This window comes from Chanodichthys erythropterus, chromosome 15 (genome assembly GCF_024489055.1).
Source record: "Chanodichthys erythropterus isolate Z2021 chromosome 15, ASM2448905v1, whole genome shotgun sequence".
Lineage (NCBI taxonomy): Eukaryota > Metazoa > Chordata > Actinopteri > Cypriniformes > Xenocyprididae > Chanodichthys > Chanodichthys erythropterus.
In genome coordinates, this window is record NC_090235.1 from 8,900,838 (window position 1) to 8,916,635 (window position 15,798).

The 15,798-nt window shown below is 36.8% G+C and overlaps 2 protein-coding genes across 5 annotated transcripts in view; one reads left to right on the top strand and one right to left on the bottom strand.

The window, feature by feature from the left end:
• Positions 1 to 6,630, bottom strand: part of fam135b (family with sequence similarity 135 member B) — a 50,229-nt gene extending 43,599 nt beyond the window's left edge. Inside the window, exons 1-2 of one of the 4 annotated variants that reach the window (XM_067412231.1) lie at positions 6,565 to 6,630; positions 6,363 to 6,454 (exon numbers count right to left, since the gene is read on the bottom strand). In XM_067412231.1, the coding sequence (XP_067268332.1) occupies positions 6,363 to 6,442 (80 nt within the window). In that variant the 5' untranslated portion in view covers positions 6,443 to 6,454; positions 6,565 to 6,630. Of the gene's footprint in view, positions 1 to 904; positions 942 to 5,508; positions 5,619 to 6,362 lie in introns of those variants that run through there. The other 3 variants (XM_067412234.1, XM_067412230.1, XM_067412233.1) reach the window with 3 other exon arrangements.
• A 351-nt stretch (positions 6,631 to 6,981) lies between these two features.
• LOC137037813 (collagen alpha-1(IX) chain-like) overlaps positions 6,982 to 15,798 on the top strand; it is a 56,416-nt gene continuing 47,599 nt past the window's right edge. The window contains exons 1-2 of the mRNA XM_067412114.1: positions 6,982 to 7,113; positions 8,678 to 8,840. The gene's annotated coding sequence lies outside the window, so the exon portion shown is untranslated. The remainder of the gene's footprint in view (positions 7,114 to 8,677; positions 8,841 to 15,798) is intronic.

Here is a 15,798-nt window from a genome sequence, read left to right on the forward strand (position 1 = left end):
AATATTACTGTTTTATTTTATTTTTCATCAAATAAATACAGCCTTGGTGAGTTTCTTTTAAAAACGTTTAAAAATATGAATTATTCCAAACATTTAGAAGAATTTCCAATGTATAAAATCGGGTCATTTGAACATCTTGTGTTTCCTAATAAAAAGATTGTGGGATGCTCTTCTGAACCATACTGGTAAAGATCTCTACACATGTGACTAAATTATTAATCCCTTCAGGACAAAATGGCAATAAATAATGGATATGATGCATGTTCTGATAGGATTTACACTGACCAAGACCAAGATAAACAGCCGTTTATCTGGTCAGTGTGAAATCGTATGCAGTGAATCTCTATTAGATCATAAATAATGATGATGAATTAATATGAAAGCTTAGTCTGCATGTTCAGACGCCCAGACTCCATCAGGGGGATTGTACAAACAAAGGTCACCTTGGCCAGTGAAGTGACTGTGGTTGCATGTTAAATGTTGAAGCACTTCACAGATCACACTCTCTGGAGTTCCTGGACTAAGTTGGGTCATCCCTGCACTTCACTTCAGCTCCGTAAGAACATCTACACCACAGTATGTTGACAGAACACTATAAAATGTGTCTACAGCATTATTATATGCACTGTAGCATGCTGTGCTAAAGTGTCTATGCTCTATAGCAAGCACTAAAATGTCTGTTGCACATGCTAAAACATGTCTGCAGTGCAGTACAAGCTACAACATGTTTGAAATACATGATGGACTGTAGCAGCATGTGCTAAAATGTCTGTAGCGCATGTTACAGCACGTCTACAATGTAGCACAAGCTACAACATGTCTAAAATTATATAGCACCAAATGTCTGTAGCATCTTAAAGGGTTAGTTCACCCAAAAATGAAAATTCTGTCATTAATTACTCACCATCATGTCGTTCCAAACCCGTAAGACTTTCGTTCATCTTTGGAAGACAAATAAAATATTTTTGGTGAAATCCGAGAGCTTTCAAGGCCCAGAAAGGTAGTAAAGACATCATTAAAATAGTCTATGTGACTACAGTTGAGCAACCTTAATGTTATGAAGTGACAAGAATATTTTGAGCTAAACAAAAACAACAACAAAAAAGGCTTTATTCAACAATTTCTTCTCTTCCATGTCAGTCTCAGCGCTGTTCGCGGAAGAGAAGAAATTGTTGAATAATACGAGTGTGAGCAATTAATGACAGAATTTTCATTTTTGGGTGAACTAACCCTTAGGTAGTGAATGTTTTATGAGCAGTAGGATAAGTTATGAGAACAAACCACATTCATCCACAGTCATGCAGATCTGAAGCACAACCAAAACCATGTGCTTCTGCAATTTTTTTATTTATTTTTTTAACCCTTAGAGGGCCAAATATTTCATAGTGGATTTTACTTAAAGGTACACTAACTAACTTGAAGGGTTAGTTCACCCAAAAATGAAAATTCTGTCATTAATTACTCACCCTCATGCCGTTCCACACCCGTAAGACCTTTGTTTATCTTCAGAACACAAATTAAGATATTATTGATAAAACCCAATGGCTAAGTAAGGCCTGCATTGCCAGCAAGATAATTTCAATGCTCAGAAAGCTACTAAAGATGAAAAAAACACTTTATTCAACAATATCTAGTGATTGGCGATTTCAAAACACTGCTTCGGAGCAGGTTCCACTGGTTCGGAGCGCGTATAAAAAAAACTGCCAAAGTCACGTGATTTCAGTAAACAAGGCTTCGCTACGTGATAAGTGCTTCGGAATTTCAGTGGTTCACCACTGGGGGGCGTGACTTTGGCAGTTTGATACACGCTACCAAACCACTGATTCAAAACAAAAGATTCGTAAAGCTTCGAAGCTTCATGAACAAGTGTTTTGAAATTGCCCATCACTAGATATTGTTGAATAAAGTCATTATTTTTTTTTTTTTGTGCACACAGTAGTCACATGAACTTTTAAATATGTCTTCAGTAGCTTTCTGGGCATCTGAAAGTGTTAATTGTTTTGCTGTCAATGGAGGCCTCACTGAGCCATCAGATTTTATGAAAAATGAAGATGAGTGAAGGTCTTACAGGTGTGGAACAACATGAGGGTGAGTAATTAATGACAGAATTTCATTTTTGGGTGAACTAACCCTTTAAGTAAAATTAACAAAGTGTACAAGAATATAATTTACTCAATTTCTTTAAGGTAACGGTTTAAAAATATATACATATTTATCTTAATTTTTGACCTACATTTTTTAGTTTGTCACTGCTTGCCACTGCACTGAATAAAACGGGGGCTGTTAAAAACAAACAGTATATTACAGCAGTCTGTGTCTTCTGGGGATTATTTCAGAGGAGATTCAGAGGTTTAGCTTCCTGCATTATGGAGGGGGAAGGGGCAGTCAAATCTCTGCAAAGCTGATGTTTCAGCCAACGGCCTTGCTTTAATCTCAGAGCAGACGCGGTGAGCTGAACAACATTATGACTGACCTCTACTCCATCACAACCTCTGCTTCACACAGCTGTCAGTAGACTAAGGATAGAGAGGAAATGCTATTCTGGATCTGCTGACAAACAGTTGTCTAATGAGACGTAACTGACTGTAGATGTGCTGCTGGAGTCTCTAGGATGTCTGGCCTTATCGTAGACTCGTTTTATCCAAGACACAGAGCAAACCATTTAGGTTCTTTTCCAGAAACTTTGATGGTCACCCTTGGGGTTGAGCTTGCAACCTTTGTTAGCACTGCCCTGTTCGTAAAGACAACTTTCTCTTTGTCGTAAACAATGCCTTTAGCATTCTGTGGTCTTCAAGTCTTCCTAGGAAGCTGCGTATGATTTTAGAAATCATAAATCATAGTTATGGTGTGATGTGAGAGAGGCAATAAGCTTTTTTTTTTTATTTGTCTGCCAGCTTTTTGTGTTATAAAATGAATGAGTAGAAGTAGTAGAATTTTTCTTAAAGTTTTTTCCCAGCTCTTTATCAACAGTACACCAAATGTGTACAAATTAACTGTTAACGCCACTGTTAATTAGATGTAGGTAAAATGGAAAGTATCAATGTAAAGTCCTGTAATTGGCTCATTTTAATTATGTTTTGGCCTTTGCTAATTCATTTTAAACTGATCTGCGGTGTGACATACATTTTTGACATGAATTGTTCTATTCCATTGTCATAAAAATATAGTTTTCAACATAATAATCAGAAATGTTTATTGAGCAGCAAATCAGCATATTAAAATAATTTCTGAAGGATCATGTGACACTGAAGTTTAGAGTAAAGCCCAAAGTATAGTTCACTTTTTATGCATACATGAGGGTCAGCGTACAGTGTGTGACGCAAATTTCGTCATCAGAAGTGTACGCGTATACTGTACTAGCACAATTTTTGTAACCATGTGTATTTGTACGCTTAGGTCACACATGTGCATTTATTTATAAAATTTAATTTTTTTTTTGCAGTAATTCGTTTATCCACAAAGTGACAACCATGCCCTGGGGCCATCAATTCACAAGGTAGTCAAAGAAAACCTGCATAAACAGAACAGACCAGAACGCATGCAAGCTACAGCGACGATGGAGGCCTACATAGACGAGAGATTGTGTGATGAGGTTATAAAGTACCCTTATTTGTACAACTCTTGCATGAAAGAGTACATGCACATGCGTTGAACGCCTGTGTACGAGTTAAATGAAGTATACTTTGCAAGGCTGTGTGTTCGACTGTGCACATACACTGGCCTACGCTTAAAACGAAGTATACCCGGGGCTTAATGCTGCTTCAAATTTAGCTTTGTATCACATGAATGAATTATATTTTAAAATACAGTTATGGAAAAAATTAAGAGACCACTCCAAGTTCAGAAATCAATGTTAAGTGGTCTCTTAATTTTTTCCATAGCTGTATATTAAAATAGATTTTTTTTTATTTTGATTAAATAAATTAATAGCCTTAGTGAGCTTAAGGGACTTTTCTCTCTCTCTCAAAAAAAAAAACATCTTTTAAACATTATTGTATAACATGATGCCAGTTATGTTTAATGTCAACCACCTATCTAAACACAGAATTAGCACCAAAGTGACTGTTTCAGAAGAATCATAAAGGTCATGGCAGGCAGCACATTTTTGTCCCTGAAACTCAAATTAGTTGCTAGTCAGATCCATATATGCTGCATAGTTAAAAATCAGGGACCTGTAAAATTATTGAATTCCCTGTAGACTTCACCTGCTGCTCACAGCAAGAGTGTAATTGATTTGGCTTGAACCAACGACAGAAACATAATGTACAAAAACAGCAAAAATCAATCATTAATCTACCAGTCTAGTGAACCGAACACCTTCACGTGACACCTCATGGTCTTAGCAGGGGAGATGTATATGAAAACAGTGTTTAACACTCAGTCCACACTAGCTAGCGGTACCTCAAGGTACAATCTTTATGGTTATAGTCAAAGCAATCTAGTTTTTTGCATTTGCAATGTAGATAATGGTAGATAATGAGTGCATTGACAGTGTTAAAGTATTTTATTATTATTAGTTATTATTTTAACAATTTTATTAGCAAGGAAGATTCTCTTCTCAATAAATAGCTTGCATTTCTGCATATGTTTGTGCCTAGACATGCACAGCCATCACTAAAAATAAGTTTAATTGTTCACTATTGTCAGTAAAAGATTTTTTTTTTCTATGAAACATACATACAAATGAAATTCCTAAAATAAGTGACACATACATATTCTGAGAAGTGTGTACTTTTTTGCATCACTTGTTGTACTAAATATATTGTTTTTTAAAGAAGCTTCAGAGTCACTCTCCCTGTCTGCTATTGAACAGATAGTCCCGCCCCAAACTCACACCATTGGTTGAGTGAATGTTATGTCGGAACCAATCAGGCTGCCCAAAAAGATTACAATTTAATTTGGTGTCACTAATGGCCTAGAAATCACACATTTCACCTTTAAAAATTAATTCAATTGCATGTTCTTTTCCTGTTAATGCATTTCCTGTTGAAACAGGAGATTGGAGTGGCACATATTGACAAAAAAGATTGAGTGACAAAAAAGTTTCAGTAAGATTCTGTTTGTTTGTTTGTTTGTTTGTTTGTTTTTGAAAAAAAAAATAAGAATAAGAATACTTTAATTCAAATTTTTTTATCATGGTTTCCACAAAAATATGAAGCAGCACAGCTGTTTTCAACATTGATAATAATAATAAAAAGAAATGTTTCTTGAGCAGCAGATCAGCATATTAGAATGATTTCTGAAGGATCATGTGACACTGAAGACTGTAGTAATGATGCTGAAAATTCACAGGAATAAATTACTTTTTTTTTTTTTAATAATTCAAATAGAAAAGTTATTTTAAATTGCAATAATTGTTCACAATATAACTTTTTACTGTATTTTTTGTCAAATAAATGTTGCATAGGTGAGCATAAGAGACAAAAACATTAACAAATCTTACTGGCCCCAAACTATTTAAAGGATTAGTTCACTTTCAAATGAAAATTACCCTTCAGCTTCACTCACCCTCAAGCCATCCTAGCTATATATGACTTTCTTTCTTCTGATGAACACAATCAGAGAAATATAAATAAATATCCTGACGCAGCCGATATAATGGCAGTAAGCACTACTAAACAAGCATGAGCTGAAGGAAGTGTCTCCATCCACATCCATACATCACAAACGTGTACTCCACATGGCTCCGGGGGTTTCATAAAGGCCTTCTGAAGCGAAGCAATGCATTTGTGTAAAAAAAAAAAAAAAAAATCCATTAAAAATCCATATTTAACAGGTTATGACGTAAAATATCTAGCTTCTGCCAGACCACTTTCCGTATTGAAGTTACGAAGAAAGTGTAAAACTCTAGCAGTTCGATTATAATATCGCCTTTCCTATTCAAGTTACGGCTGACGCAACTGACGCTACGCTAGTTCTGTTTTTTTTTCGTAATTTGAATACGGAAGGCGGTCCGGCGGAAGCTAGTTAACTTGTTAAATATGGATTTAATTTAAGTCTGAACAGTTTTAGATATGCCCTTGAGTCCAAGATGAGTCATTAACATTTTTTTGTGCATTTTCCTATTAAAAGTTAATTATGTATACTTTTAGAAACACTAACTGTTAGCATATGATTTCCAAGCTAATGAAACATTAACTAAAGCTCCAACACAATGCCGTCTATTCATTGCATCTGAAAAGAACATAAAAAAAATCTGGAATGTGAGAGCCCATTCACAACTGCACAGAGTGATCCAAACCTGCTCTTAGCGTTTGCACATGATGCCGTCACCATGTGCTCTTCCTGAACAGGTTGTTTAGAGAACAGACGCTTAAGCCATTCATCAGAGCCTCCAAACATGCAGAAGAACACAGACTTACCCTCTCTGGAAGAGATCCACATTGTGAAACTTGTGAAACTCCAGCGAGAACTCCACAGTGCCCTGTACTTCCGACATCATCTATTCCATCACCTAGAGAGACCAAGAGAAGTTCATTTGCAGCTAAACACATCAAAGCTTGCATTGTTTTGTTAGCTGTCCCAGAATGCATTTCTCTTTCAGAACTCTCTGTGTTGCTCTACCGTTGTCAGCGGAGCTGTGTTGTTCAATGAACATAATCCAGTGACTCAGTAATAGAGCGGCAGACGCACACCCGTGACTCAGGAAGACGCCATCTCTAATTACTCAGGCTCTGACTCATCACAGACAATATTTGTTCTGAGAAACTGATGTGCTGCTCTGCGATGATGCAGAGCTCCAAGACGAATGACAGCGGTGGCATTTCTGGACATGGTCCCAAATCATACTTATGACACCATACGTCTAAGAGGCGCCACAGTTCAAAGCTACTTCGCTCAGGCTGGACCTGTATGAGTGTACGGGATGCTAATCATATCTAATGGCTTCTTCCCACACAACAGGTCGTGTTGTGTTGACATGAGTGGAATGGCTGGAATCTGAGAGGATATTTGCTTTTCCAGACTGGCTTTATGGTGGATGAATAAGTGTGTTTTAGACAGGAATACTTAGTCATGGTTATTAGTATTCACAAATTCACTCAGTTTGTTATGAATTTGTCTTTTTTGTAGTGAAAGACTGATATATCCACCAGGCCATCAGCTTATATTGATGTACGTACACACACACACACACACACACACACACACACACACACACACACACACACACACACACACACACACACACACACACACATATTATGGCAGCATTTCTTATACTGCGTGCAATTAAATTAAATCATTTTAATTGAGAAAAATGGGAAAACATTTCTTCTGTAATAAAGAAAACCGTGTTTTACAGTAATGAGAATCATCAGTAAGAATGCTGAGAAAGGAAATATCAAACTCATTACTATAATGAGAACTGGGGAATAAAATGTGCTTAATTATCCTGAAAATAATGTTGTAGTACAAAAACTCCCAATGATCTTAATAATAGAAATATTGACTTTTTTATAATCTGAATCTGTCTAATTCGCCTGATATTTGAAGCAGATACTTTCAGAATAATTGATTTCTATGCCATGTTACAAGAACTGAACTGTCATTCACACTGCCTGGCCAAAAGAAAAAAAAGTCGCTGTTTGGATCTAAATAGGTGAGAGTCTGTTTCGGAACCTGGTGCGCTTTTTCTCCCTTGGCTCAGTTCGTTTAAGTGTATGTGAACACGGCAAATGCATTCGGACCCTCACCAAAACAATCTCTCCGAGATCGCCTGAACGAGGTGGTCTCGGCCCGATTACAAACAAACTCTGGGACGGTTCGCTTGTGGTGTGAAAGCAGTCCGGACCAAATGGACCAACGAACCCAATCATATCATCATAACGGGAAATTTGTTATGTAAAATGCAGCAGTGTTTGATTCTGTAAATGAGCACATTAGTTAGGCTACTGCAGTTAAAAAACAAAGAACGCCTCTTCATCTTAAAATGTTGTGTAATCGTGCTTCTCAGTGCAAGAATGCTGTCCCGACAAAGCTTTGATTCCCACTCAAGCTGCATTATAACATTCATGTAGTGTTTGCATGTGTCTCGACACAGTCTATTAGACAGTGCTGCGAGATACAGAGAGAGAGCGCGCTTATATTAGTGAGAATGTAGTACATAATTTAACAGCGGGAATGACGGCTACATTCGTATAGTGCTTGCATGTGTTTCAACAGTAGGTACTAAACAAGCCACAATATGCTCATGAAGCGAACTTGTCAGTCATTTTAATGGATGACGCAGAGCAAACTCTGACCATTAATTTGATTGAAAGTCTTTGGGATGTGCTGGAGTAGACTTTACAGAGTGCTCACCTCTTGCATTGTAACATTATTTCCATCAAGATGTGCATCAATTTTTGGTCAAGATCTTGTATTGACAATGCAAGAATCAAGCACTCTGTAAAGTTTACTCCAGCACATCCCAAAGATCACTGCAATAATGATTTTTCAATGATAATGAAAAAAGCATTTGCCTATTTAAATTCAAACAGCTGGGTAGTGTATATTTTCTAATATGTTAAAATGTTTCAATGCTGAAAACTATTTCTTTAAAACAACATTTCATAAAATGAGCTGTCATATCAAGAATCCTATATGTACAGTATGGACTGGAGATAATTCAATCAGTTATGCTTCATTAGTAAGCATGGGTTTATTTCGGTTGACTTATGTATCATTTCTTTTCCAGCAGTGTTATGAAGACACATCAAGACATTTTTCTATGAAATAAGAAATACGTCCATGAACTGCACTGTCATATTGCCAACGAATCTGCAGTTTTTACGGATGTCCCATCAGTGGGGGGCAAAGAAGCAGAATTTCCTGGACCTAAATCAGCTGGCATATTGCAGGTGAGCAAGAAAACCAATTGCAACAGAATGCGACGGCCAAACAGACTTGCACCGACCCTTATGATCCATGTGTGTTTCGTACAGTCGGTTAACTCCAGTGTGTGCTTATTATTGTCAGGCTCCAGTGAATTAAACAAGGTCAAAGTTGTCATAATCCAAATCAAGGTCAATGAGACATATCCTCAACTTTATGTCTCAAAGTTCTCAGTGAATCTTAGATTAGACTAGCCGAACAGACTAGCCAGACAAATTAAAATAAGATGAAAAAAGCTTTATTTAGTTGCTGAACAAAATTAGTACCCGTGTCACAGCCTGGAACATCATCTCCTCTGTGTTTCTAAGCAGATAGAGATGTATTTTTCCCAAGAACTCTTCCTGATTCTTATGCTTTGGTGTCAGAATACTGTGTCCCACAATGCAATGCTTGACCTGGCATTTCAAGTATGATGAATATAACAATATCAGCTGTAATTTTTCTTCTCTTGATTAATTATTCAAACACAATACAAATACAAATACAAAATAACCTTATTGGTTTCCAACTGGATTCAATGAATTCAACTTAACTGAAAAAAAAAAATCCTTCAATTCTTTCCACCTGTTTTTATGCAAAATTTAGGATATTGCATACAAAACACTTGATGGAAACACTAAGATGTGCGTAGATTCTAAAATAAAAACTTATGCACTCAATTTTTATCTGATAAGACATGCGCATAAACTATGACGGAAACACATTTACCAAATAAATGCTCAACAAAAAAACGTTGACTTTGCCTCAACAGCAGAATGTGATTGGATAACTGGGGCCCCATTTTAACAATCTAAGCGCATGGTCTGAAGCGCATGGCGTAGGTGCACGTGTCCAAATCCACTTTTGCTAGTTTAACGATGGAAAAAATGGTCCAAAAGTGTTGTACCTACTCCCTTAATGAGTCATGGGTGTGTGCTGAATCAGAGTGTCATCTTCCAAAGCCAGGTGCGCTTACACTATGGCAGATTGCTATTTACATGCTGGAATATAGACACCCCAGCCTGACAAGTCAGTTTAAATACATGTGTATATTGTAATTCTGATAAATGCAATGACTTTCCATTATGTAATCTTTTTATTTTTAATATTTGGCATGTTTTTGTGCTGCTGCGCATCCCTGTGTGTGTAATAAGCAGAGTGTACACGCGTTGTAGACCCGCTTATAGGCGCATATCACTAACATGCCCTTTAAACAACAACAACAAAAAAAAAATACTGCGCCATTGACTTTAGACCAGGTTCCAGCTGGTCTATGGGGCAGTCATTTTCAGTTGCCTCAAAATAGCAATACGCCAACAATGCACCTCATTTTCAGACCAGCGTGCCTGTGGGCGAACAGATGAGTGTGAGTGCATTTGCTATTTAAACAACATGGGTGCTGGACGTGAAAATGATAACTGCGTCGGGCTGAAACTAGCTAAAAACACTTGCGTCATGCCTGGTGTCGCATTGCGCTGGGTGTATGATAGGAACAATTTCATTGCACAGTATCTCAAATGTTGTTTTGGTGGTTCTGAAATGCCTGAGCCAAAGTCTGTTATTATATGACTGGGTATTCCATCTTCTGATTCATTTCTGTTATCCGCAAACAGTGATTGACTTGTTGCACAACTCTGAATGAAATTCAATAATGTAAAGACTGTAATGTGATAGGTTATCAAGGCATACATAATCCAATTTAGCCATTATGCTTTTTTCAATGCTAGAGCCACAGACCCTTGTTTCTTATTCCCAATAATAAGGCCATCAAGTGATAGTTTCCTATGAAATGCCGCACAAGTCCTGAAAAGTGAAGCCAAATCATTTCAGTCGCCTCCTGGTGGCTGGCTGCAGTATAGGTCTTAAACCCCGCCCTCTCCATGTAATCAAAAGAGATGCAAGCCAAACTAAGAAATCCGTGCACTTCAAATAATTTATTTTCCAAAGATGGCTTCTGTCATTTTAGGTAGTTATTATCATGCAAGCTTATGTTCAAGTGTTTGTTTTTCCACTAAGTTTGGTTTTAATAGTTATTTAATGCTATAATGACAGGTTGAAATGTCATGATTGACAGCTGTGCTTGTGATTGTGTCTGCGGGAGGGTGGGATGGACCTTGATACTTAATACTCCTTTTAATAAACAGAGATTAAAATGTTTCCAAACTGTGAGCCATAGTAAGGAAAACTACATTCACTGTCAGACGGGATGGGGGAGCGCAAAAATGTTTCTGTTAGCACTTATGAAAAATTGATAGGAATGTAGTTCTAGAAAACATTAACAGAGGGAGTTGAAAAAGAAACAATGAAGAGGCGGGACGTGAGCGAGTGTGACGTAGCATTAGATGGCTATTATTAGCGGTTTAGTGCTCTGTCTCAGTATGGCGGTTAAAGGTTAACAGCTCTGGAGGTGCAGTCACCTTCCTCTGGCAGCTGATGCTGAGAAATGGAAAATATGTTTCCTTTTGAAATGCTGTCCTTGCATTAACCAGCACAGTGTTCCACCGTGTTGACTTCACTGCCTGATTCAATATCCTGAGAGCCAGTCTGAGACGGGCAGGAGAGCATTGACCTCTGCAGCTGCTTGAGCAGAAACAGAGGGCATTATGGGTAACCATGCTTAATTTGAAACATATAGTGTGCATGTAGTAACTTTTTTACATAAGAATATAGAATAGAATAGAATAGAATAGAATAGAATAGAATAGAATAGAATAGAATAGAATAGAATAGAATAGAATAAAGTTGCTTCAGGTAAATGCATCTACTAAATTAATAAATATAGAATAGGAAAATTGATTTGGGTAAATATGCTAAATTAGTACACTCTAAAAAATGCTGGGTTAAAAACAACCCAAGTTGGGTTGAAAATGGACAAACCCAGCGATTGGGTTGTTTTAACCCAGGGTTAAATGTTTGCCCAACCTGCTGGGTAGTTTTATTTAAACGAACTATTATTTAAAAATTGCTATATGGCTAGATTAAAATGAACCCAAAATTACAAATAAAAACCAGATGCAATAAGAGACAACAATGATAGACAAAAGGTGAATGTTTATTAATAAGCTTTTTTATTAAATTTATTAATATAAATTTAATAGTTTAATAGTTTATTAATATAAATGTATTAATATGCAATTTAATAAATGTTAATTGTTTAATAATTATTCATTGAACATTAATAAATGTTAATTTCTAACATACTTTGTATAAAAAATTACAATACAGTCATTTTTAAACAATAGTTGAGTTAAATAAAACTACCCAGCAGGTTGGGCAAACATTTAACCCTACCGCTGGGTTAAAACATCCCATTTGCTGGGTTTGTCCATTTTCAACCCAACTTGGGTTGTTTTTTTGGGGTAAATGCATCTGCTTAATACATAAATATACTGTAAAATAAATAGGACATAGTAGCATAATATAACATTACTTTGGGTATAATTAATTTCAACATAAAATATATTTGCAAGCAGCAATTACGGGGCCAAGCACAAAAACGGCACAAGAAGCCAGCCAACATGACCGTGAGCATCAGACCAACAGCAGCAGTGAGCAATTAGAAAAAAAAGTTATTAGCATTTTTGTCAAGTTTGTTATAACTTTTGAGCACGAGGTGGCGCTGGTCCGAAACTTCTCAGGCTGCTTCAGGGCATTGTCCTGATGACCCATACCAAATTAATGAATTTTGGTCAAACCCATCAGAAGTTATAAGCAAAAATAGCCATTTTTCATATCTCCACTCCAGTAGGTGGCGCTGCGCCGAAACACTGTAAGATGCCTCAGGTCATGCTTGTGATGACACGTACCAAGTTTGGTCTGAATATGTCGAAGCATTGTAGAGATACAGCTTCAAGAGTAATTTTTGCATCATCTCTCAAATTCTTTGCTCCGGTATACGAAAACGGTTTGACTTATCAACTTGAAATCCATAACTTTTTGTCGGCATGGTCTGAAGATGATACGGTTCAATTTTGGTGAAAATCGGAGCAAAGGTCTAGGAGGAGTTTGAAAAAGTAGGTTTTTAAAGAAAAAACAATATGGCGGACAGGAAGTTCAGCTGAATATGGCAAATTTGATATCTATGTTCTCAGCATGACCCAAGGAATCTATTGAGACCAGTTTCATTACAATCGGTAGATATAATCAAAAGTTATTAGCATTTTTGTCAATTTTGTTATAACTTTTGACCACAAGGTGGTGCTGGTCCGAAACTTCTCAGGCTCCTTCAGGGCATTGTCCTGATGAACCATACCAAATTTATGAATTTTGGTCAAACCCATCAGAAGTTATAAGCAAAAACAGCCATTTTTCATATCTCCACTCCAGTAGGTGGCGCTGTGCTGAAACATTGTATGATGCCTCAGGTCATGCTTGTGATGACACGTACCAAGTTTGGTCTGAATATGATAAAGCATTGTAGAGATACCGCTTCAAGGGTAATTTTTGCATCACATCTCAAAATCTTTGCTCCGGTATACGAAAACGGTTTGACTTATCGACTTGAAATCCATAACTTTTTGTTGGCATGGTCTGAAGATGACACGGTTCAATTTTGGTGAAAATTGGAGCAACGGTCTAGGAGGAGTTCGAAAAAGTAGGTTTTTGAAGAAAAACAATATGGCGGACAGGAAGTTTAGCTGACTATAGCAAATGTGATATCTATGTTCTCAGCATGACCCAAGGAATCTACTGAGACCAGTTTCATTACAATTGGTGAATACAGTCAAAAGTTATTAGCATTTTTGTAAATTTTGTTATAACTTTTGACCACAAGGAGGCGCTGTGCCGAAACTTCTCAGGCTCCTTCAGGGCATTGTGCTGATGACCCATACCAAGTTTTGTAAAGATACGTTAATGCGTTCGTAAAATACAGCATTTTAGCACAAAATTCAAAATGGCCGACGGCCAAAATGGCCGATTTGGGAAAATTGGATATCATTCGACTCGGCATGATTCCCCGAATCCAACGAGACCAAATTTATGATTTTTGGACAAACCCATCAGAAGTTATAAGCAAAAATACCCATTTTTCATATCTCCGCACCAGTAGGTGGCGCTGCGCCGAAACACTGCATGGTACCTCAGGTCATGCTTGTGATGACATGTACCAAGTTTGGTCTGAATACGATAAAGCGTTGCGGAGATACAGCCTTACTTCTGTTTTCGCAAGAACTACGTACAATTCGTTCGTTAGTTTTTCGAAAACGTTTTGAGGAATCAACTTGAATTCCATAACTTTTTGTGAGCATGGTCTGAAGATGATCTGATTCAATTTTCATGAAAATCGGAGTAACGGCCTAGGAGGAGTTCGAAAAAGTAAGTTTTTCAGAAAATTCAAAATGGCGGAAAAATTTTCATGACAGAAAATGACGTCATAGATCGATTTGTCTTGACCCAAGGAATCAGAGGAAAAAAGAATTTTGTTTCTAGCCCTTATGGTTCAAAAGTTATTAACATAAACATAAGTGCAACTTTGGACAGCTGGTGGCGCTAGAGGGATTGAGATAGAGACTCCAAATTTGCTGTGGACAAAGTTCAGACTGTCCTCTGACTGTGTGCCAAATTTCACAACTTTCCCGCAAGCGTTTCTATGGGTTGCCATAGACTTCAAGAGCGGAAGAAGAAGAAGAAGAAGAAGAAAAAAAAAAAAAAAAAAAAAAAAGAACGCCAACAATAACAATAGGTGCCTCCGCACCTTCGGTGCTTGGCCCCTAAATATAACCTAACAATAATATGAAGCTTCTTTCTGTGAATACACCTTCTAAATAAATATATAATAAAACTGAACATAATAGAATGATATAAATTAGCTTTAATACAATAAATATAGAATAATACAGAACATAACAGACTAATATAAAGTCGCTTTACATGTGATCAGTTAAATTAAAAAAAAATGTATGAATGGAATAGAATAATTTTAGGTTGCATTACATTAAGCCAATTATTCTATTTTACTCTATGCATTTTTTTTCTAAAAATCTGTTTAATTAGAAAATACTGAAAAAAAAAAATATATTACAGTAAAATAATACATAAAATGTAATAAAATAAATTTTGTGAAAGCAACAAGGAACCTGAATGATCTGCTTGATTGATTCATGCTACAAGATTCATATATGATGCATATATAAGATTCTTGTTTGTAATTAGATTTAGATAGTGGAGTGGTATGATGATTAAACAATATTGGTTTAACTGAGTTCACTGCTTCCTTTACAAGCTATATTCACACACAGCGGATGTTACCAGGACATTAAACTGCTATCAAACATCTTGTTTGCAAAGGGAGTCAGGGAAATGAATTTCTTCATGTGTTTGGACTGCGGAGAGATCAACTGAACATATTTCAGTGAGACTGAATTACTTGGCACCTTTAATATTTTCAGATCTGCAAAAATGATGGAATTGTAACCTGCCCTGCTCCAAGCTTACTTCCAGTAATATTCAATATTTTTGTGTTCCCTTCCCGAGTGTATGTTTGTGTGCGGGCATAAATCTACTGCTGACTGAATACACTTGCTTGACTTTTGTGTTTAATCAATTCTGCAGGCTGTGGGCTTGCTGTGAGTGATCTATGATTTCATTCTGGCAGGAGTGAAGAGTCTTATGGGGCTGTCAGGTTGTGTCAGTCTATATACATCTATTTGAACCTGTGTTTGTAATTGTACGTGCCAAATGCTAATGGCACTTTCCATGAATAGAGGACAATGTTGGGCCACTATTAATCAAATGAAGCCACTTACACAAATAGTCAGTGAAAGGAGGTGCTTAACCTTCAGAAAATGTTCTTCAACAACCTCAAATATTGAGCTGCAACCCTGTGCCATTTTATTAGGTATACCCATTCAACTGCTTGTTAATGCAAATATCTAATCAGCCATTCACATGGGCAAAAATGCATTTAGCCATATAGACATGGTCAAGATGATTTGCTGAAGTTCA